The following is a 23668-nucleotide window of genomic DNA, read 5'->3' as shown; positions in this document are numbered from 1 at the left end:
ACTTCAGTGGTTCAGGAGCCAAATTAGCGATCAACATTACCCAAAAGAGCCACAGTAATGTGAATCCATTGTTTCATTTGCTGTAGTACTATTCATATTTAAAAGTAGTACAGGGAATTATTTAGGGTTTTTATATTTTTATATCTATCTATCTATTATTCTCACAGCAAATAAGTGCAGGTTGATAACTTGATTGGTTAATAACTTAGATTAGTTAATAATTAAATCAGTCTTTTAATATTGTGTGCTGCAAAGAGCTTCAGGAGATGCATTAAAGAGCCGCTTGTGAGCCACAGTCTAAGGCCTGGTCTACACTGGAGGGGGGGAGGGATCGTTCTAAGTTACACAACTTCAGCTACGTGAATAACGTAGCTGAAGTCGACGTACTTAGATCGACTTACCGTGATGTCTTCACTGCAGTAGGTGGCCTTGTCCTTCCCTCCTCCCGCACCCCTCTCAGGCTACCTTGGCAGTTATCCCTCTATTTGTGTGATGAATTAATAAAGAATGCATGAATGTGAAGCAACAATGACTTTATTGCCTCTGCAAGCGGTAATCGACGGTGGTAGGGGAGGGGAGGGTGGCTAGCTTACAGGGAAGTAGAGTGAACCAAGGGGGGCGGGGAGCTTCATCAAGGAGAAACAAACAGAACTTTCACACCATAGCCTGGAAAGTCATGAAACTGGTTTTCAAAGCATCTCTGATGTGCACCGCGCCCTCCTGTACTCTAACTGCCCTGGTGTTTGGCTGCGCGTAATCAGCAGCCAGGCGATTTGCCTCAACCTCCCACCCCGCCAGAAATATCTCCCCCTTACTCTCACAGATATTGTGGAGCGCACAGCAAGCAGTAATAACAATTTCGCTGAGGTCCATCCGAGTCAGTAAACTGCGCCAGCGCGCTTTTAAACGTCCAAATGCACATTCTACCACCATTCTGCACTTGCTCAGCCTATAGTTGAACAGGTCCTGGCTACTGTCCAGGCTGCCTGTGTATGGCTTCATGAGCCATGGCATTAAGGGATAGGCTGGGTCCCCGAGGATAACTGTAGGCATTTCTGTATCAGAGGGGTAGCCATGTTAGTCTGAATCTGTAAAAAGCAACAGAGGGTCTTGTGGCACCTTTAAGACTAACAGAAGTATTGGGAGCATAAGCTTTCGTGGGTAAGAACCTCACTTCTTCAGATGCAAGTAATGGAAATCTCCAGAGGCAGGTATAAATCAGTATGGAGATAACGAGGTTAGTTCAATAAGGGAGGGTGAGGTGCTCTGCTAGCAGGTGAGGTGTGAACACCAAGGGAGGAGAAACTGCTTCTGTAGTTGGATAGGCATTCACAGTCTTTGTTTAATCCTGATCTGATGGTGTCAAATTTGCAAATGAACTGGAGCTCAGCAGTTTCTCTTTGGAGTCTGGTCCTGAAGTTTTTTTGCTGTAAGTTGGCTACCTTTACATCTGCTATTGTGTGGCCAGGGAGGTTGAAGTGTTCTCCTACAGGTTTTTGTATATTGCCGTTCCTGATATCTGACTTGTGTCCATTTATCCTCTTGCGTAGTGACTGTCCAGTTTGGCCAATGTACATAGCAGAGGGGCATTGCTGGCACATGATGGCATATATAACATTGGTGGACGTGCAGGTGAATGAGCCGGTGATGTTGTAGCTGATCTGGTTAGGTCCTGTGATGGTGTTGCTGGTGTAGATATGTGGGCAGAGTTGGCATCGAGGTTTGTTGCATGGGTTGGTTCCTGAGTTAGAGTTATTATGGTGCGGTGCGTGGTTGCTGGTGAGAATATGCTTAAGGTTGGCGGGTTGTCTGTGGGCGAGGACTGGCCTGCCTCCCAAGGTCTGTGAAAGTGAGGGATCATTGTCCAGGATGGGTTGTAGATCACTGATGATGCATCGGAGAGGTTTAAGCTGAGGACTGTAGGTGATGGCCAGTGGAGTTCTGTTGGTTTCTTTTTTGGACCTGTCTTGTAGCAGGAGGTTTCTAGGTACACGTCTGGCTCTGTTGATTTGTTTCTTTATTTCCTTGTGTGGGTATCGTAGTTTTGAGAATGCTTGGTGAAGATCTTGTAGGTGTTGGTCTCTGTCTGAGGGGTTGGAGCAGATGCGGTTGTACCTCAGTGCTTGGCTGTAGACGATGGATCGTGTGGTGTGTCCGGGGTGGAAGCTGGAGGCATGAAGGTAGGCATAGCAGTCGGTGGGTTTTTGGTATAGGGTGGTGGTAACGTGGCCATCGCTTATTTGTACTGTGGTGTCTAGGAAGTGGACCTCCCATGTAGATTGGTCCAGGCTGAGGTTGATGGTGGGGTGGAAGCTGTTGAAATCATGGTGAAATTCTTCCAGGGTCTCCTTCCCATGGGTCCAGATGATGAAGATGTCATCAATGTAGCGTAGGTAGAGAAGGGGCGTGAGTGGACGAGAGCTGAGGAAGCGTTGTTCCAGGTCAGCCATAAAAATGTTGGCATGAGGTACAACCGTCTATCGCCCCACCACAGTTAGGGAATCTCATTTCAGCAAAGCCATCCACTATGGCCTGCACGTTTCCCAGAGTCAATACCCTTGATATCAGCAGGTCTTTGCGTTGGCTACTTGGATCACAGCAGCCCCCACAGTAGATTTGCCCACTCCAAATTGATTCCCGACTGACCGGTAGCTGTCTGGCGTTGCAAGCTTCCACAGGGCTATCGCCACTCGCTTCTCAACTGTGAGGGCTGCTCTCATCCTGGTATTCTGGCGCTTCAGGGCAGGGGAAAGCAAGTCACAAAGTTCCATGAAAGTGCCCTTACGCATGCGAAAGTTTCGCAGCCACTGGGAATCGTCCCACACCTGCAACACGATGCGGTCCCACCAGTCTGTGCTTGTTTCCCGGGCCCAGAATCGGCATTCCACGGCATGAACCTGCCCCAGTAACACCATGATTTGCACATTGCTGGGGCCCGTACTTTGTGAGAGGTCTATGTCCATGTCAATTTCCTCATCACTCTCATCGCCGCGCTGCAATCGCCTCCTCGGCTGGTCCTGGTTTTGCTTTGGCATGTCCTGGCTCTGCATATACTCCAGGACAATGTGCGTGGTGTTCATAGTGCTCATAATTGCCGCGGTGATCTGAGCAGGCTCCATGATCCCAGTGCTATGGCGTCTGGTCTGAAAAAAGGCGCGAAACTGACGGAGGGAGGGAGGGGCGATTGACGACATGGCCTACAGGTACAGGGAATTAAAATCAACAAAGGTGGCTGTGCATCAGGGGGAAACACAAACAACTATCACACAGAATGGCCCCCCCAAAGATTGAACTCAAAACCCTGGGTTTAGCAGGCCGTTGATTTCATCAACATCAACGTGGGATGGCCGGGAAAGGTACATGATGCTCGCGTCTTCAGGCACTCTGGTCTGTTTTGAAAGCTGGAGGAAGGGACTTTCTTCCCGGACCAGAAAATAACCGTTGGGGATGTTGAAATGCCGGTATGAAACTGCAGAAAAACCTGAGAGTCTCTGGATAAAGTTGAGAAGTGGTGAGCAACAAGGATGATGTTGTGGTCGGAGTCTGCTATAGACCACCAGACCAGGGGGATGAGGTGGACGAGGCTTTCTTCCAGCAACTAACAGAAGTTGCTAGATCACAGGCCCTGGTTCTCATGGGAGACTTTAATCACCCTGATATCTGCTGGGAGAGCAATACAGCGGTGCACAGACAATCCAGGAAGTTTTTGGAAAGTGTAGGGGACAATTTCCTGGTGCAAGTGCTGGAGGAACCAACTAGGGGCAGAGCTCTTCTTGACCTGCTGCTCACAAACAGGGAAGAATTAGTAGGGGAAGCAAAAGTGGATGGGAACCTGGGAGGTAGTGACCATGAGATGGTCAAGTTCAGGATCCTGACACAAGGAAGAAAGGAGAGCAGCAGAATATGGACCCTGGACTTCAGAAAAGCAGACTTTGACTCCCTCAGGGAACAGATGGGCAGGATCCCCTGGGAGAATAACATGAAGGGCAAAGGGGTCCAGGAGAACTGGCTGTATTTTAAAGAATCCTTATTGCGGTTGCAGGAACAAAGCATCCTGATGTGTAGAAAGAACAGTAAATATGGCAGGCGACCAGCTTGGCTAAACAGTGAAATCCTTGCTGATCTTAAACGCAAAAAAGAAGCTTACAAGAAGTGGAAGACTGGACAAATGACCAGGGAGGAGTATAAAAATATTGCTCAGACATGCAAGAGTGAAATAAGGAAGGCCAAATCACACTTGGAGTTGCAGCTAGCAAGAGATGTTAAGAGTAACAAGAAGGGTTTCTTCAGGTATGTTAGCAACAAGAAGAAAGTCAAGGAAAGTGTGGGCCCCTTACTGAATGAGGGAGGCAACCTAGTGACCGAGGATGTGGAAAAAGCTAATGTACTCAATGATTTTTTTGCCTCTGTCTTCACGAACAAGGTCAGCTCCCAGACTGCTGCACTGGGCAGCACAGTATGGGGAGAAGGTGACTAGCCCTCTGTGGAGAAAGAAGTGGTTCGGGACTATTTAGAAAAACTGGACATGCACAAGTCCATGGGGCCGGATGCGCTGCATCCGAGAGTGCTAAAGGAGTTGGCGGATGAGATTGCAGAGCCATTAGCCATTATTTTTGAAAACTCATGGCGATCGGGGGAGGTCCCTGATGACTGGAAAAAGGCTAATGTAGTGCCCATCTTTAAAAAAGGGAAGGAGGAGGATCCGGGGAACTACAGGCCAGTCAGCCTCACCTCAGTCCCTGGAAAAATCATGGAGCAGGTCCTCAAGGAATCAATTGTGAAACACTTAAAGGAGAGGAAAGTGATCAGGAACAGTCAGCATGGATTCACCAAGGGGAAGTCGTGCCTGACTAACCTAATTGCCTTCTATGATGAGATAACTGGCTCTGTGGATGAGGGGAAAGCAGTGGATGTGTTATTCCTTGACTTTAGCAAAGCTTTTGATACGGTCTCCCACAGTATTCTTGCCGCCAAGTTAAAGAAGTATGGGCTGGATGAATGGACTGTAAGGTGGATAGAAAGCTGGCTAGATCGTCGGGCTCAACAGGTAGTGATCAATGGCTCCATGTCTAGTTGGCAGCCGGTTTCAAGCGGAGTGCCCCAAGGGTCGGTCCTGGGGCCGGTTTTGTTTAATATCTTTATTAATGATCTGGAGGATGGTGTGGACAGCACTCTCAGTAAGTTTGCAGATGATACTAAACTGGGAGGCGTGGTAGTTACACTGGAGGGTAGGGATCGGATACAGAGGGACCTAGACAAATTAGAGGATTGGGCCAAAAAAAACCTGATGAGGTTCAACAGAGTCCTGCACTTAGGACGGAAGAATCCTATGCACTGCTACAGACTAGGGATCGAATGGCTAGGTAGCAGTTCTTCAGAAAAGGACCTAGGGGTCACAGTGGACGAGAAGCTGGATATGAGTCAACAGTGTGCTCTTATTGCCAAGAAGGCTAACGGCATTTTGGGCTGTATAAGTAGGGGCATTGCCAGCAGATCGAGGAACGTGATCGTTCCCCTTTATTCGACATTGGTGAGGCCTCATCTGGAGTACTGTGTCCAGTTTTGGACCCCACACTACAAGAAGGATGTGGAAAAATTGGAAAGAGTCCAGCGGAGGGCAACAAAAATGATTAGGGGTCTGGAGCACATGACTTATGAGGAGAGACTGAGGGAACTGGGATTGTTTAATCTCCAGAAGAGAAGAATGAGAGGGGATTTGATAGCTGCTTTCAACTACCTGAGTGGGGGTTCCAAAGAGGATGGAGCTCGGCTGTTCTCAGTGGTGGCAGATGACAGAACAAGGAGCAATGGTCTCAAGTTGCAGTGGGGGAGGTCTAGGATGGATATTAGGAAAAACTATTTCACTAGGAGGGTGGTGAAGCACTGGAATGCGTTACCTAGGGAGGTGGTGGAATCTCCTTCCTTGGAGGTTTTTAAGGCCCGGCTTGACAAAGCCCTGGCTGGGATGATTTAGTTGGGAATTGGTCCTGCTTTGTGCAGGGGGTTGGACTAGATGACCTCCTGAGGTCCCTTCCAACCCTGATATTCTATGATTCTATCATGATCCTTGGGGACCCAGCCTACCCCTTAATGCCATGGCTCATGAAGCCGTACACAGGCAGCCTGGACAGTAGTCACGACCTGTTCAACTATAGGCTGAGCAAGTGCCGAATGGTGGTGGAATGTGCATTTGGACGTTTAAAAGCGCGCTGGCGCAGCTTACTGACTCGCTCAGACCTCAATGAAAAGAATATCCCCATTGTTATTGCTGCTTGCTGTGCGCTCCACAATATCTGTGAGAGTAAGGGGGAGACATTTATGGCGGGGTGGGAGGTTGAGGCAAATCGCCTGGCCGCTGATTACGCGCAGCCAGACACCAGGGTGGTTAGAGTACAGCAGGGCGCGGTGCGCATCAGAGAAGCTTTGAAAATGAGTTTTGTGACTGGCCAGGCTACGGTGTGAAACTTGTGTTTGTTTCTCCTTGATGAACCCTCCGCCCCGCCCCACCCGGTTCACTCTACTTCCCTGTAAACCAACCACCCCACCCTCCCCTCCCCCCTTCGAGCACCGCTTGCATAGGCAATAAAGTCATTGTTACTTCACATTCATGCATTCTTTATTAATTCATCGCACAACTAGGGGGATAATTGCCAAGGTAGCCCAAGAGGGGTGGGGGAGGAGGGAAGGAAAAGGACACACTGCAGTTTAAAACTTTAACACTTACTGAAGGCCAGCCTTCCGATGCTCGGGCAATCATCTGGGGTGGAGTGACTGGGTGGCCGGAGGCCCCCCCCACCGTGTTCTTGGGCGTCTGGGTGAGGAGGCAATGGGACTTGGGGTGGAGGGCTGTTGGTTACACAGGGGCTGTAGCGGTGGTCTCTGCTCCTGCTGCCTTTCCTGCAGCTCAACCATACGCTGGAGCATATCAGTTTGATGCTCCAGCAGCCGGAGCATCGACTCTTGCCTTCTGTCTGCAAGCTGACGCCACCTATCATCTTCAGCCCGCCACTTGCTCTGTTCAGCCCGCGATTCAGCCCGCCACCACTCCTCTCGTTCATATTGTGCTTTTCTGTAGTCTGACATTGACTGCCTCCACGCATTCTGCTGTGCTCTTTCAGCGTGGGAGGACATCTGGAGCTCCGTGAACATATCATCCCGAGTCCGCCGTTTTCTCCTTCTAATCTTTGCTAGCCTCTGCAAAGGAGAAACATTTGCAGCTGGTGGAGGACAAGGGAGAGGTGGTTAAAAAAGACACATTTTAGAGAACACTCTTTCACGTTAAATTTTGCTGTTCACTTTACACAGCACATGTGCTTTCGTTACAAGGTCGCATTTTGCCTCTTATATTGAGGGCCTGCCGGTTTGGTGTGAGAGATCACTCACGCGGTGCCAGGCAACAGAATTCGACTTGCAGGCAGCCATGGTAAGCCACAGTCTTTTGGCTTTTTTAACCCTCATAACATATGGGAATGGTTTCAAACAGTAGCGCCCTCATTTCCCATACCAAGAACCCGTTGGTTTGGCCATTTAAAATGGGTTTGCAATGTAAAAGGAGGGGCTGGGGTTTCCGGGTTAATATGCAGCACAAACCCAACTACCCCCCCCACACACACACACCCAGTTCTCTGGGATGATCACCCCTCCCCCCCACCGCGTGGCTAACAGCGGGGAACATTTCTGTTCAGCCGAGCAGGAACGGGCACCTCTGAAGGCCCCCTTAATAAAATCACCCCATTTCAACCAGGTGACCGTGAATGATATCACTCTCCTGAGGATAACAGAGAGATAAGGAATGGATGTTGTCTGCATGCCAGCAAACACCGGGACCATACGCTGCCATGCTTTGTTATGCAATGATTCCAGACTACATGCTACTGGCCTGGCGTGGTAAAGTGTCCTACCGTGGCGGATGGAATAAGGCCGCCCTCCCCAGAAACCTTTTGCAAAGGCTTTGGGAGTATATGAAGGAGAGCTTTCTGGAGATGTCCCTGGAGGATTTCCACTCCATCCCCATACACGTTAACAGACTTTTCCAGTAGCTGTACTGGCCGCGATTTCCAGGGCAAATTAATCATTAATCATTAAACACGCTTGCTTTTAAACCATGTGTAATATTTACAAAGGTACACTCACCAGAGGTCCCTTGTGTGCCCTCAGGGTCTGGGAGCACGCCTTGGGTGAGTTCGGGGGTTACTGGTTCCAGGTCCAGGGTGATAAACATATCCTGGCTGTTGGGGAAACCGGTTTCTCCGCTTCCTTGCTGTGAGCTATCTTCATTGTCTTCATCATCATCTTCCGCGTACCCCGAACCCGCTTCCCTGTTGCGTGTTTCTCCATTGACGGAGTCAAAGCACACGGTTGGGGTAGTGGTGGCTGCACCCCCTAGAATGGCATGCAGCTCCGCGTAGAAGCGGCATGTTTGCGGTTCTGCCCCAGACCTTCCGTTTGCCCCTCTGGCTTTGTGGTAGGCTTGCCTTAGCTCCTTAATTTTCATGTGGCACTGCTGTGCGTCCCTGTTATGGCCTCTGTCCTTCATGGCCTTTGAGACCTTTTCTAATATTTTGCCATTTCGTTTACTGCTATGGAGTTCAGCTAGCACTGATTCATCTCCCCATATGGCGAGCAGATCCCGTACCTCCTGTTCTGTCTATGCTGGAGCTCTTTTGCGATCCTGGGACTCCATCATGGTTACCTGTGCTGATGAGCTCTGCGTGATCACCTGTGCTTTCCACACTGGGCAAACAGGAAATGAAATTCAAAAGTTCCGCGGGGCTTTTCCTGTCTACCTGGTCAGTGCATCTGAGTTGAGAATGCTGTCCAGAGCGGTCACAATGAAGCACTGTGGTATAGCTCCCGGAGGCCAATAACGTCGAATTCTGTCCACACTACCCCAAATCCGACCCGCAAAGGCCGATTTTAATGCTAATCCCCTCGTCGGAGGTGGAGTAAAGAAACCGGTTTAAAGGGCCCTTTAAGTCGAAAGAAAGGGCTTCGTCGTGTGGACGTGTCCAGGCTTAATTCGATTTAACCCTGCTAAAGTCGACCTAAACTCGTAGTGTAGACCAGGGCTTAGAGCATTTTGTGTGGGGATACACACAATCGACGGTATAAAAACGATTTCTAAAAAACTGACTTCTATAAATTTGACCTAATTTCATAGTGTAGACAAGGCTTGATTGTCTGGTTTCACCCACATAGTTGTTGGGGCATTTAGTGCACTGGATGAGGTACACCACATGTTATGATAGGCATATGTAGGTCCCATGGATCTTGAAAGGTGTGTTGTGGCGGGTATTGATCATTGTAGCAGGAGAGAGAGAGAGAGATCTTTAGGTTTTGCATCTGTTGTTATGGCAGGGTCTGGTGTTGCTTTGAGTTGGTGTGTCCTGATCTGTGGGGTGCTTGCTTCTGGTGATGAGGTTGCATTGTTATTGGAAGGCCAGAAGAGGAGGGTTGCAAAAGATTTCTTTCAGGAAGTGGTCCCTGTCAAGTATGGGATGGAATTGTTTGATACCTCATATGGATTCCAGTATGGGATGGGAAGTGACAACTAGGGATGTGCGGTCGAAGGGTTTTTTATTTTCTGTATTGAAGCAGGTTCTCTCAGGGCATTTGGGTGGCCATGATGCAATCTACTTACCTGGTGGAGTGTCCTTATTTGGTGGAGGTGTTTTTAAGTGTCTTAAGGTATGTATCCCAAACTTGCTCCTTGAGCATGTTCTGTGCTATGTAAGTGCCTGTCTCTAGATAAGATTTCTTGGTGTGTTTGGGGTGGTTACTCAATTTGTGAAGTTAAGAGTGGTGATCCATGGGTTTCTTGTACATAGTTGTCTGTACGGTTCCATTGCTGAAGCTGATCATGGTGTCCAGGAAGTTGATGCCAGTGTGGGATTGCTCTAGAGAGAGTTTAATGGATGGGTGCTGGTGGTTGAAGTTGTGGTTGGAAATATGAGAGAGTTTACGTTGTCTGTCCAGAGGATTAAAATACCATCAAGATATCTCAGGTATATCATTGGTTTTGTGGTGCATTATCTGAATTGCAAATAAAGGTCCTGTTCCTCTCTGTCCATAATCAAATAAAAGTGTTTTGTGTTTTTATTAAAATTTAACATCTCCTTCAATTTAGTTACACTGAAATAACCTGTTGCTCTGAAGCCACCTCCTCTATTGTTATGGTGGGATTCCATTCCTAAATGTACCTAGTTAAGGTTGTTCATGCAATCTGATTTCCTGATTGGATAAACATCTGTAAGTGCTTTATCACTGAAAGGAGGACTTTCCCAATTGAATCAACTCGGAAGTGAATTTTCACTAAAATGGATTTCCTTTAACATTTATCTTTGTTCATTTTAGTATTATGAAAGATATTAAATGAGGGATTTCTCTCTCATAAATCATTTTTTCTGCTTTTCAGTGAAATCATTCATGGTCATTGTTGTTGCATTTCAAAATCAAGTGGTGGTGGGATATGGCTTGAAAGGGCACAAAAACACACTTTTAAATGGGGAAATGGAGATTTTACTGACTACGAACACATGCAAAGTAACCAAACTTAAGTTTTTGTCTGTTTGTTATGAAACTAGGAGGTCCTTTAAATAACCGCAGCTCCCACCTCATTATTTAATAATATCATCACAAACATCAGTGGTTTTAGCCATGTGTAGTGATAAGATGGAAGCATCCACCTTGCTAACTTGGCTGTTGTAATTAAGTCCTTAAGCCAGGGCATTTTCTTCAAGCAGTGGCGAGGAACTTGTGGCAAATCATGTGGAGAGATTTGTGACATGATTGAGCTCAATACAGCAAGCCCAGGGATCAAGACCCTAGACAGGGAGACACCACGACTTCCAATCTTGAGGTGGAGGTTAGTAATATGTTCATCATCAGAGGGTTAAAACACCAAGTCAATATTTCAGTTTAGTTCTGTTAGTAACAATGGCAGATTTACAAAGTGGATGTGAATAAATAGCAGCTTAAACTTTTCTGTGGCAAATGTCTTTTAGAGCACTCTATGCTCTCTCATTCTCTCTTGCTCTCAGCATGGCTCTCAACGTGTTGCGTTTCTTCAGTCCAGAAGAATGTGCTGAAATTGTTCTGTGGATGAACTGCCAGAGGTACTCTACAAGTAGTGTCCCTGGTATCCTCTTCTCTTGCACGTTGAGCATGGCTCTGTGATTCAGGGTACATGCTCCCCAAGTAGAGCATTTGACAGATAACACAGAGATTAAATCTATTTGTGGGGGAGCTGTAGAGCCATTCTGGATTTCCGTTTTCATAGAATCATAGGACTGGAAGGGACCTGGAGAGGTCATCTAGTCCAGTCCCTTGCACTCATGGCAGGACTAAGTATTATCTAGACCATTCCCGACAGGTGTTTGTCTAACCTGCTCCTAAAAATCTCTAATAATGGAGATTCCACAACCTCCTTAGGCAATTTATCTCAGTATTGTTTCCCATTGGTATCTTTGACCTTTTTCTAACAGTTGCTGGATTAATCAGCCTTTGATTGTCAGGAGTGCTGTGTGGGCCACTTGTAGCTTATTCCAGTCACTACTAAAATAGTAATCAAAATACACATATTTTCAAACTTTTATAGGCTTCCTGCATGAATTCAGTATCTAGTGTAACATGTTGGGTAACATAGCTGACACCCTTGCTACATTCTTGGTGATCTTTGAGTCAGACATGGCACTTTTCTAGTTTGATCCTATCTGTGTAGTAATGGTTTTGGTAGCAATAAGTCAACTCTAGATTTTTCTCTGTGAGAGCAGCTCTGATAATGCTTATCTCTTTGATTTCAAACTCTGTTTGCTGGAGTCCTGTCAATATGTCACTAGCCCATAGAGTAGCATGTGGCTCCTGAGTCTGTCATCTGATTTTTGATTGTGCTTGGAGTTTTTAAAATGATGAGAGAAGCATGAAGCTGGAATTGTTGTGAGCCTGTAGCACTGAAATGCTGCAAAGCTCTAGAAATCCTATCAGCAATACAGTCATGGGGCAGTCCATTACATTCTTAGAAAGCTGTTGCCTTTTGTAGTCTCTTGATATGAGTGTAGAATCTTACTGCATTTTAAAGAGAAATAATATATGGAAATGTTTTTTCTTGCTCAAAATGAATGGAGTATTTTCAGTGTTATTATAATATATTTATATGTTCTCTGGGGCCTCTGCCTTATATCAGAGTGTTGCCTTGACTTCACTTCAGCAAAGAAAACTGCACACCTTTACTTTGATGCTGTGCCTGGGACTGTTTACAAGATAGCACTCTGTTTAGGAGAAGAAAAAACAAGCTCTGTGGAACACCTGAATCTGTTAAAAGGGACACTGCTAACATCCTTTCCTTTTCCAGAATGTTGTGGTTAATGGGTTAGTGTGTGTATGTAGATATATATGTTTGGATCGGAACTTTTGCTGATGGTTCTGTGATGGGTAAATTGCTATAAAAAATGGTGGAAGCAATGGCTCTACCTTTTTGTGGCATTACAGTAAAATTTCAAAAAATCCTTTTTTTCTTTAGTGTGAAAGCAATGAGCAGAGGAGGTAGGTAAATGGGAACCTGTAAATGAGACTAGTGAGTGTGGTCTCAAATATTTGGAAAGTTAAATTTAGCTAGAATTCCATTCAGAAGACATTGGAATTACAAAATTTAAAGTGTGGCTATGTAAGATGGTGATATTTTTCTCAACAGATCTTTTCCTTGTGTACATTCACAGACATAGCTGTTTAATGATAAAAATGATTCTTTATTGCTTTCTTATTCCTGTTAACTCTGTACAGTCAACATAGCTAAGAGAGATCAAATTGAGTTTATTCCATCTCGTGCAACAGTAATAGAATGGAATGTAAATAAACCAATTGGCTAAACCTGTACAAATTTTGTGAGGGCAATGGGCATTCAAGAGTGCTGCTAACACCTTATTTGGTGTGCAGAATCTTTATTTCTTGTGGAGACATGCAAAATGGGAAGAGCCCAGCTTAACTTTCTGATCCCAGAATGAGTTTACAGCATTAGCAGCTAGCAAAATGCTCTTATGGAATAGCTGAGCCCATTTGATCTGGAAACCACTGATGTACAATACATTTGGAACCTCACAATGACCGTTTTGTAGCAATCCTTCTTTAATATCCCCACTTTAAGATGAAAACAAAAGTCCAATAAACATTTCTTAGGTGTTTGCTCACTGAATTTGTTGGCACTGTGCCCTTCTGGATTTCACCCTCCAGCCTTTCAAACTCCTAATGACAGGCATTGTGGGAAAGAGTGGGGAGGGGTGCCTTGATTCATTTTCTTTTGTGAGAATTACATCATCACTATTCTGCATGAGTTGTCATTCCAAGTAGCACTCTGGTCTTTGTTCATGCTCAAGCCTGGCCAGTATATCTATCACAAGCAGGGTTGGTTTACAAAAATCCATAAATGAATGCTGGAAACTGAACTATCCCAAGTGATTTTGGCTGATAGTTCATTAAGGCCTTGAGCAAAGAGAGGAGTTGATATTTGAAGTTGCTTTGAAATGATTTCTGTACACCTTTCAGCATTTAGGAATGCTGCACAACCGGCTTGATGTTGCTCTGTGTGGGAGTAGGATTTAATGGTTAGAGCAGGAGACTGTAAACCAGGACTACTCCCCTATAAAACAGAGAGATTTGCCTACTTCACAGGGGTACGCAAATATTTGTATTATACAAATTTGTAGAGCACTATTAGATCCTCAGATAAGTCTAATAGAAGTGCAAAAAATTACTCTTAGAAAGGAATGGGTGTGTGAGGCTCATACAGAGATTGTTTCTTTAGGTACTTAAGAAATTCTAGCTATGTTTTGATGGGTAAAAAGAGGTTTATAGTTAATGGCATTCTCAATTATCTAAGAAGTAAAAATAACCACCATCAATTATTTTTTTTGCTAATATATGGAGTCTGTCTGCTTCTCTTTGTGTAGTACAGTGTTGCTGTACTCTTGAATCAGATGATCTGTGATCATTTGGCTTACATTAGCTAGTTCTTGATGGAATTGATTTCTAAGTTATGTATAGATAGTGGGAGAATACTACAGAAACCCCTGTAATGTCAGTAGAAAAACTAATTAGCTAACTACTTTCACAGTATGGCTGTGATATAAATACAGGTGGACCGATTATATAAGAACTTACTGTGCAAAAGGTTTTATCATAAATCCTTGAAATAGTGTTCCTGAAGGACCATGCCCATTATTCATCCCATGTGGGTAAGAACAGAATTTGAGATGAGAATTTTTCCCCCACATTTCCTCATATATCAGGGCTAAATGATTGTTTAAATTCACTCATGAAAAGTGCATCTTCCTCTTAATGATTCTTTTGTTTCTATTTGTAGGCTCTCAATGTCATTTGGAAGATGGATTCCGCCATATCTGGATTAAATTCCTTGTCCTGCAGATGACTAGCATCTTCTCTAAATAAGAAAGTGGGAGAATATTCTGCTCTGACAAAGGCGTCCTGGACAGTAACTCCACCACAAGGAAATGCAGCTACGTTTCCATGCCCTCTTGCCCAGGTTTAGCACTGCTGCAAAGCCCCAAATCCAGATTACATAATCCCCTCTTCCAAAGTGTAAACATGATTTTATAATACTATAAATATGCATATATAAATATACTTTGTATTTTTTCAAGATCTTTGTTAGAAACTGGCTAATTTAACACTTCAAGGAGTATGTGCTGAGAATGATGTGCTGTAGCCTATTCATATAAAATTGTGTGTAGCTTTTAAAAATATTAAAATTAACGTTACCCTTACAGCATATTTCATCCATGTTTCCCCAAGACACATGCCCACAGGTTCCTCTGCTTCTTGTTCTTTCTGATTTCATTTTGGGGATGTGCTTTTGTATTTTTTGTTTTGTTTCAAAAGGTTCTGCATATAGTGGGAGGTGAGGCAACACTGGTCTTGGCAGAACACCACAAAACCAAGAGAGTAATTACATGACGCAAGTCTTTGATTATTTTTTTCTCTGTAAAACTTTCTGGCACGGCTGGGCATTCCAGTTGCAAAAGAAGGAACAGGAGAAGAAACTTCTAAAGATCTGCACGGAGAGTTAGAAGAACTTTTCTGTTAAAGTTTTACTACCTAAAATAAAAGCGCTTCCCAGCGCAGTTCCGGAATCTCTACTTTTTCATCCCTCTCAGAACTGAAGATATCTTTTCACCACTTCCATTAGAAGCAAGGCTTTATTTTGGTTTTGGTGGGCCTGCTTTTTTACTAGTTGGGTTGCTCTATGTTCTGTGGGAGGATTATAAAAGTATTAACAGAAGTCTTGCATTTTACTTGTCCTGGACCCTGCTGGACTTCAGCAATTACACTGTCTTCAAGAGGGTTCTATTGAAGTGACAGTCTGTTCAGAAGAAGGATGTAACAGCAAAGCAGTTGCACTTGAAAGACCATGGATTCCTTCATTTTGCTTGCTTCTGTTCTATTGCCTGTAAAGCATCATCATCCCTGCATCATCAGCAGATGAATGATAGCATCCTGCGCTGGATTTAAAATAAATATATATATATATAGCTAACTCATGAGTTCCATGTGTCCACATCGAAGGAGAAATTTTGTTTAAACTGTATTTTAAGAGGATTGGATTGTACTCCTTAATTTTCACTTTGGGTAAAGGATCTTGCCAATGAAAGACTTTCAGTCAAACAGAGATACAAAAGCCTTCTTCATATTATAGAGCTAAATGTGAAAGATGTCTTTGAAAAGGACATATTTTTCTGTGGGACGGGGTGGCGTGCAGGGGATGTTTACTCCACGTAATACAACTTCCATAGCACCCAGTAAGGGCCTCAGCAATGAACCAGGACAGAATAGCTGCTTCTTGAATAGTGCTTTGCAGGTAAGGATGCTGTATACAGTTTCTGTCTTTGTATTTCACCTTTTTCTCTTTGCTTTACATTCTTACTGTTGCTAACTTGTTCTTCTAGGATCTATCTACACAACAAATACAACCAAATTAGGGGACTTTTGCAACACCATTGTCTCCTGACACCAGATAGAATACAGTTCCACTTTGTACTGTAGATTAACTGTGTTCCATCACTGGGCAAAAGCCCTAGACTTTCCAAGATGAAAGTATATTAAAGGTACACAGTCAACTTAAAAATTACACTTCTGTCTGAATTTTTTAATTTAAAATGAATAAAACTGAAGGATTAGAGAAACCTGCTTTTTCATTTTTTATGTTCAGTTTTATGTGGTGCACCGTCAATTATTCCTTTTGTTTATATGGGTTTTCTTACAGCAACAGGAGAAGAAAAATATTTTTAAGAAATAGGAAACTGATTTTGAAACCACAAAAATTGGCAGGGCTTCTGGCAGGTCTAGTTCCTGAAACTAACTAATTTTTTTAAATGACTAGATTCAGTTGATAGCGTCCATTTAAAATCCCTTTTGTATAGTCTGTATTCTTTGACTCTTGAATTAGAGATCACAGGCTGGTGACTTGATGAGAGAAGTACTGACTTTTTGTCTGTGGGAGTTCAGTTTGAGTGAAATAAGTTAGGTTCATAGTTCATGTCCAGCTATCATTCTTTAATTCATGTGAGACGAAGAAATGTTCTTCCCTGGAACTGCTTTCAGTTCCCTAGAGGAGGTATTCCTTCCAGGTCAAGGCTAAGTCAGAAGTTAAGTTCTTAGTAGATTTATATAGGTAATACAATATTTGCATTGTGACCACTTATACACTATGAATGCCAGTCTTCAGGACTTTAGTTCTTCTCGTTGGAAGGTGTTCCTTAAGGCCCTGTCTGTACATCAGCTACAATTGATTCAGGGGACACCGTTTCAGCACAGTTAAATTGCAGTATGGATAGGACCTAAATGCCTATACACTTAGCACATCAAAGATTGAAAATTTCACTGGCTTGAGATTCAAGATTTGCCATATTAAATTCTGATCCCATGCCAAAGAAGTTGTGTGATAAGACACTTGGCTTGAACTCAGATCTAGATTCAGTTTCTGATTCTGCCACAGATTTCCTATGTGAACCTGGCCAAATTACTTAATTTCTCTGAGCCTCAGTTCCCCATCTGTAAAAGGGAGATATTTCCTTCCTAGAATCATAGAAGATTAGGGTTGGAAGAGACCTCAGGAGGTCATCTAGTCCAACCCCCTGCTCAAAGCAGGACCAACACCTTTTCCTCACACCTTTTGTCTATTCTTTTAAAATTACATTCTCTTTGGGGGCAGAGACTGTCTCTTACTATATGTTTTGTGGCTATCACAATGGGTCCCTAACTCATCTGGCAACTCTAGATGTTACTGTAGTACAAATAAATAATATAAGTGGAAGGCCTAGTGAATAGTTTACAGGCCTAATATCCTATGAAATACCAGGGCTCAAAACAAATGGAATCTAGCACTGGAAAGATGAGATTACCAGTGGCATATATTTCCATTTCTTTTGGGTCATGAGATTTTGTGCATTACGTTCGTAGAGCACTAATTACCGTCTTCCTCCCCAAACTTCAATTCTCACCCGATTTTAGTGCTTGATGCTGTACACCAGTCTGAAAACTTGGGATCCTACCCTTCAAATAGCATACTCTGTTAATCTTTAAACTCTAATGGCTCAAAAGAGATGCTAAAAAAATTGAAGTGGGATATAAAAAGCAAGATGGTAATCAGAATGACCAGATTTTAAAGCTGTATCTCATATTTCATTAAAATAGCTTTTTCAATATTTTTATTGTGGAATGTTAAATTTGTAAAATTTAAACTTAAATCTGAGACTGTTTGAATTATTGCTGCTGTTTATGATATAGATAGTTCCTGTTTTTACATTCAAGAGAAGCAACAATTACCTCATGCAGTTAAATTTAAAAAAATACTGGATTCTTTCCTAAACACAATATTTTCTCCCTTTTGTTCAGTGTGTCATAGCTCTTCGTGAGTTTTGTATGTCATGAGGAGCTGCAAATATTTACCCAGTCTCACAGGAAGGGCTGCAACTCAAGTACAAATATTAACTTTTACATTTTGAACTTTTGGGAAGTTTCACAAATTTAATAACAAATATAATAAAGACAAGCTAGGCCTATGGGCTACAATATATAATAAAAACATATAAGAAAAAATACAGGGTGGATTTGATTTAAATCAAATTGATTCAAATCATTATTTAAATCACTAGTCAGGAATATTTGATTTAATCATGGTTTTCTACATAAAAGTGCATTCTTGTTGGTTGTTATAACCTTAATACATATTCTTCACAACTCAGAAATAGATGTAGGTTTCATTTTTTGAAGGTACACACTATACATTTTTAAACAGTGATTTTATTTTGAAAACTTTTCAGATTAGTTTTATTGCTATATCAGAAAATGAATGATTGGTTATTTCATTTACCAAAGGTAATTGAAGCAGATATTTATGAAGTCATTGGGAGGTGAACTATCTCCAATTCAACAGGTTAATCATTTATATTTGGAGGATTTTCTTGCCATGCTGTATTAGGAGGAGAACATCACCAGACAGACAGTTAAATTGTTTTATTTAACTAAAACAACGACGTTATGCATTCTGGATTTTTTTTCTTCAACAGCAAACGTATAGTATTTTAACAAAACAAGCATATGTCCCTCACTTCACATTCATCTCCAGACTTTTTCTCCTTGTCCAAACCTATTTCACCCCCAACAATCTTCTATTCATTGAATTTTTTGAAACTTTGCACTTTTAGAGAGAGGTAAGGGATTGACTCTGTGTACGCAAATTTGCAGAGGGACAGTAGAGTTGAGGTCAGTTATTTCTCATCTCTACATATTATTTATTTATTTGAAAACATTTTTCCTGTTAACAAGCACGTTACCTCTGGAGACAAAAATCCACTGTTTGAGAACTGCGAAACTAAGCATCTCTGATGGTATCTTCTAAACTGAGTACGGAGTCCCATTGGGTAGACAGAAAGATTAACCTAAATAATCTATACAGAAGCCTGTGGAACCCCATAAAATTGGGTCCCTAATCCATGAACTATTGGAACTCATTTACAAAACTTTTCTTAGACATTACATGAATATATTGTCTCATACTGTAGAATTAAAATTTATAATCCCTATTCCGTGATGAGATATTTTTGAGCTATAATGTATCTTAATTAAAACTATCTTTAGATAGGTTTTTTTCCTTAAAAAGCATTTTATCAAAAAAATCCCATTTAAAAAAAATCATTGATTTTTATACACCCTGAAAAAAATACTTTTACACTTGTAAACTTGTGCTCTAAGGCCCATTACTTAACAAATTGCTAGGACTGGAAACACTTTGGGAGACCAGTACAAATGCTTTCAGGATCAGTAAACTTTTCCAGCAAGTTATCCTGGGCCATCAATCAAGAAGAAAATGTGCACTGCCTGTGCATATGCTATGGAAGCATTTAGTCAGTTAAATGCACAATGCAATTTGGGTCCAGCTTCTTTTGGCACACGCCCTTAAAGATAATGCCTCCTGATGTTAGATATTGAGTGCTGGGTATGCACTAAGGCCCAATTAGTTGAAATTAAGCTAGTTATCAACAATCATATTTATTTATAATGTTTGTTATCTAATGTTTAGTCAGAGGATTGAAAACATTCAGAAAGGTCAATATTATCACAGTTTTTCAGAGGTGGACACTGAGACACAGAAGTCAAGTGATTTGCCCAAGGTAATTGTTTCAGTGTCAGAGCTGGGAAGAAAACCCAGTTCTAACTTTTACCTAACTTTGCCTATAATTTAACCTATATGCTAGCAACAACCAATTGTAAACACTTTTGATGCTAACACATAATAGTCAATACCATGATTTCTATGGGGGGAAAAATACCCATCCATGTTGATCAGGGCTAGAAAATTTCCAGTAGCAACTGTGTGTAAATATGATTGTTGCTAGTTTGATTTCAGCTGCAGTGGAGATAGAACAGTACAGTTTTGGCCAGCAAGAGACAGTTTATCTGTGCAACAGCCACTCCTATAGTAGTGGGTCTTTAATTCTTCCAGCCAGAGTGCTAAGGCTAAGAGATGAAGTACTGAACAAAGGGTAAGTAATTTATAGGTCACCACAACCAGAACATTAGGACTGACAAATTATTAAACATTTTTTCCTGTGAAGAGTATACATTCTTCAGAGTACCTGCATCACTTGCAGCCAGGTTCTGTAGTTGGTCAGCAGACTCATGAGGGGAAAAACAGGAGAAAGTCGTCTTTGGGAATTGGAAGAAAGGCCATCTCATCATTTTGGTTACAATGATTAGTTTTTCTTACATTAGATTCTTAGATTAGCCTAAGAAAATCTTTGTCTGCACTCGCACTTCTGCGGGTAAAACTTTTATCGGTCAGGGGTGTGGAAAACCCCCCCACCTCCCTGACAGACATAAGTTTCACTGACAGACTTTGCGGTGTGGGCAGCGCTATGTCAGCAGGAGACACTCCCACCAACATAGCCACTGCTACTCATTGGTGGTGGTTTAATTATGCCGACGGGAGAGCTCTCGATATAGAGCAGCTACGTGGGAGGCCTTACAGCAGCACAGCTGCAGCGGTATAGCTGTGCCGCTGTAAGGTCTATAGTGTAGACATAACCTTAATCTCCTCTTATCTACTGCCATTATATTACTCACCTTCCAGCATGGAAAGTCAGCTGCTTCTGCTAAAATTGGGAATACTTCCATAAATACGCTTGCAGAAAAGGAGTATGCAAGCAATACAATGTAGTATTAGCACCTTCTCTCCCTAGAACTATCAACTCAAACACCTAAGTCTCCGCCTGCCCATCTTGTGGCTGAGCAATTCCACAGCAAAAGGCTTGAAGATTTAAAAACGTGTTATGGGATCTGAATCCACCCCAGGAGAATTACAGCCTTAGTTAAATGTGTGAGAGAGATGCTGAGGGATGCTCTGTTGGACAGCATGGGTAGTAAACTAGTATCTATAACTGGAAACACGGAGGGCAAGAAAAATGAAAGGCATGTCTTGTTAATGAATAGTTACAATGGCATGAGTGCTTTCTGGAAATATTTGGATTGCATAATTTTAGTTAAAATCTTGTGCAAGATTTTCCTATTCAGATTAATAAAATAACCTCTGCTTCCATTTGCTTTACAGGTTCTTTGGCACCTGGATATTTTCCGTCGCAGCTTCCGACAGATCACGACGCACAAGTGCATGGGAGATTCTTGCATCTTTTGTGCTCTTAAGGTAAGAGATGGGAGCAAAAAAAGAAAAACAGTTTGGAGAAATTGGAATTGTTTACCAGAGACTGTATTTGTGGGTTGCATTTAGTTAACCATTGACACAGGGACTGGTGAGAAGGAAAGTAAATCTACTTAGATGCAGGCTGCAGAGAGTTATAAGATATAATGCCATACCTTCAGGATATTCAGCCAATGGGGTGTGAGAATGTCATGTTTCTGTCTTGAGTTTTCTCCATTAAATGTGTAATTACTCTCTATCCCAGAGGTGGGCAAACTACGGCCTGTGGGCCACATCCCGTCCGCGGGACCCTCCTGCCGGGCCCCTGAGCTCCTGGCCCGGGAGGCTACCCCCGGCCCCGCCCCTGCTGTTCCCCCTCCCCTGCAGCCTCAGCTCGCTCCGCTGCCGGCGCAATGCTCTGGGCAGCGCTGCTGCAGAGCCCGGCCTGACCCAGTGCTCTGTGCTGCGTGGTGGTGATGGCGTGGCTGGCTCCAGCCGGGCAGCGCAGCTGTAGCGCTGCCAGCTACCGGTACTCAAAGGCAGCACGGTAAGGGCGCAGGGAGGGTGTGGGGGGGTTGGATAGAGGGTAGGGGAATTCGGGGTGGTGGTCAGGGGGCGGGGGTGTGGATAGGGGTCAGGGCAGTCAGAGAGCGGGGAACAAGGAGGTTGAATGGGAGCAGAGGTCCTGGGGTGGGGGGCAGTCAGGAATGAGAGGAGGGTTGGATGGGGCGGCGGGGGCCAATCAGGGGCAGGGGTTCCGGAGGCAGTCAGGGGACAGGGAGAAGGGGTGGTTGGATGGGGCAGGGGTCCCTGGGTTGGCTGTTAGGAAGGAAGGGGGTTGGATAGGGTGGCGGTGGGCAGTCAGGGGCAGGGGTTTCTGGGGCAGTCGGGACAGAGAGAAGGGGTGGTTGGATGGGGCAGGGGTCTCAGGAGGGCCGTCAGGGAATGGGGGGATTGGAGGGGCAGGAGTCCTGGGGGGGTGGGGTGGATAGGGGGTGGGGGCCGGCCCACGACCCCCTCCCCTAACCGGTCCTCCATACAATTTCCGAAACCTGATGCAGCCCTCAGGCCAAAAAGTTTGTCCGCGTCTGCTCTATCCTTCTGATAATGGAGCTCTACGTGAAGCTAACAGGAGCCTCCATCTTATTTGAATAGTTTAATTCATTTCTCAAACTCAGTTGTATTTTCTATTTTGACTTTTTGATTTAATTTAATTATTCTCAGCATAGTCAGTGCCCACCTCAGTATCTGCCTTTCCGTAAGAGCTGCTTAAGAAACTAGTTTCAAAGTCAGGAGTTAAGTAATAGAGAGAAAAGGTGAATATGCAGCATCAATGAGTGTATCACCAGTGTTGGTCAGTTATAATGATAGCAGAGAGTGGAAATGTTTCTAACAAGAAAAGATGTATATAGTTTTTGGGGGAAAGAGTCTCTTGCCTGTGAAGTCTTTAGGCTAAAAGTCTTTTTCAGTTTAAAACTGTTGGGGGGAATTTTTCTGAGATGATACTGGACTGTGGAAAAGCTGACTCAAGAGGCTTCTCTCACCAGCCGTATGAGTATTAAGAGTATAGTACACATCTTTATGGAACCTGTTTGCAGACACCATTATTAAACCTATTTCACAGGAGGAGAAACAGGTAGTTAAATATTGTAGACGTGGGCATGGGAGTAAGTAATTCTGGATTCAAATGTTGTTTCTGACACTAACTGGTTTTGTGACCTTGAGTAAATTACTTAGGCCTAGATTTGCAAATGTGTCTTAATTTTGGAAGCCTCCAGTTTTGGGTGCCCAACTTGAGACACTTGGTTTGCTGAGAACCCACAACTCCAATTCAAGTTAATAGAAGCACAGATGTTCAGGACCTCTACGAATCAGGAAAATTAGTCGACATACTTGAAAATGTATACTGCAGCCTCCCTGAGTAGCAGTTTCCCCATCTATAAAAATGGGGCAGTGATATTTACCTAAGTGTCCGATTGTTTGAAAGGCCTAAATAAATTAATTGTATTGTGGTAGCACCTGAAGGTCCTAATCCTGTTTTGCTAAGCACTTTACATACACATAACAAAAAGATGGTCCCTGCTCCAAAGAATTTACATCCTAAGTATGAGACAACAGATTGGTACAATAAAGTGGCAGGGGGGAGCACAAGGTAACAGTGAGATTATAATAAGTGAAAAAGTAGTAATCACAATATGCTAGCTGTCTAACCATTTTTGAGTGACTTGTAGGCATCATGGCAGAGACAAGTTTAAAGGATGAATTCGAAAGAGGGTAGTATAGTGGCATGGTGGATTTTTACAGAAGGGATCTCCCATGCATAGGGACAGCAAGGGAGAGAGCACAAAGATGTCAAATTTTCCATGTGTACATGGACCATGAAAATTTGATATGGAACAGAGGTGAGGGTCGATGGCTCTATACCAGTGGTTTTCAACCTTTTTTGCAGAACCCTACAAAATTTCA

The 23668-nt window shown here is 43.4% G+C and overlaps 1 protein-coding gene across 4 annotated transcripts in view; it reads left to right on the top strand.

The window, feature by feature from the left end:
• Positions 1–23668, top strand: part of USP54 (ubiquitin specific peptidase 54) — a 263766-nt gene that overhangs the window by 121618 nt on the left and 118480 nt on the right. For all 4 annotated transcript variants that reach the window (XM_024218696.3, XM_024218694.3, XM_024218697.3 and 1 more), the window contains exons 2-3: positions 14354–15865; positions 21116–21208. In XM_024218696.3, coding sequence (XP_024074464.2) covers positions 15719–15865; positions 21116–21208 — 240 coding nt within the window. In that variant the 5' untranslated portion in view covers positions 14354–15718. The remainder of the gene's footprint in view (positions 1–14353; positions 15866–21115; positions 21209–23668) is intronic.

Source organism: Terrapene carolina, unplaced genomic scaffold, assembly GCF_002925995.2.
Source record: "Terrapene carolina triunguis isolate 2854851 unplaced genomic scaffold, T_m_triunguis-2.0 Scaffold310, whole genome shotgun sequence".
NCBI lineage: Eukaryota > Metazoa > Chordata > Testudines > Emydidae > Terrapene > Terrapene triunguis.
The sequence above is the reverse complement of the archived record's forward strand: the minus strand, read 5'-3'. Positions and strand labels throughout refer to the sequence as shown.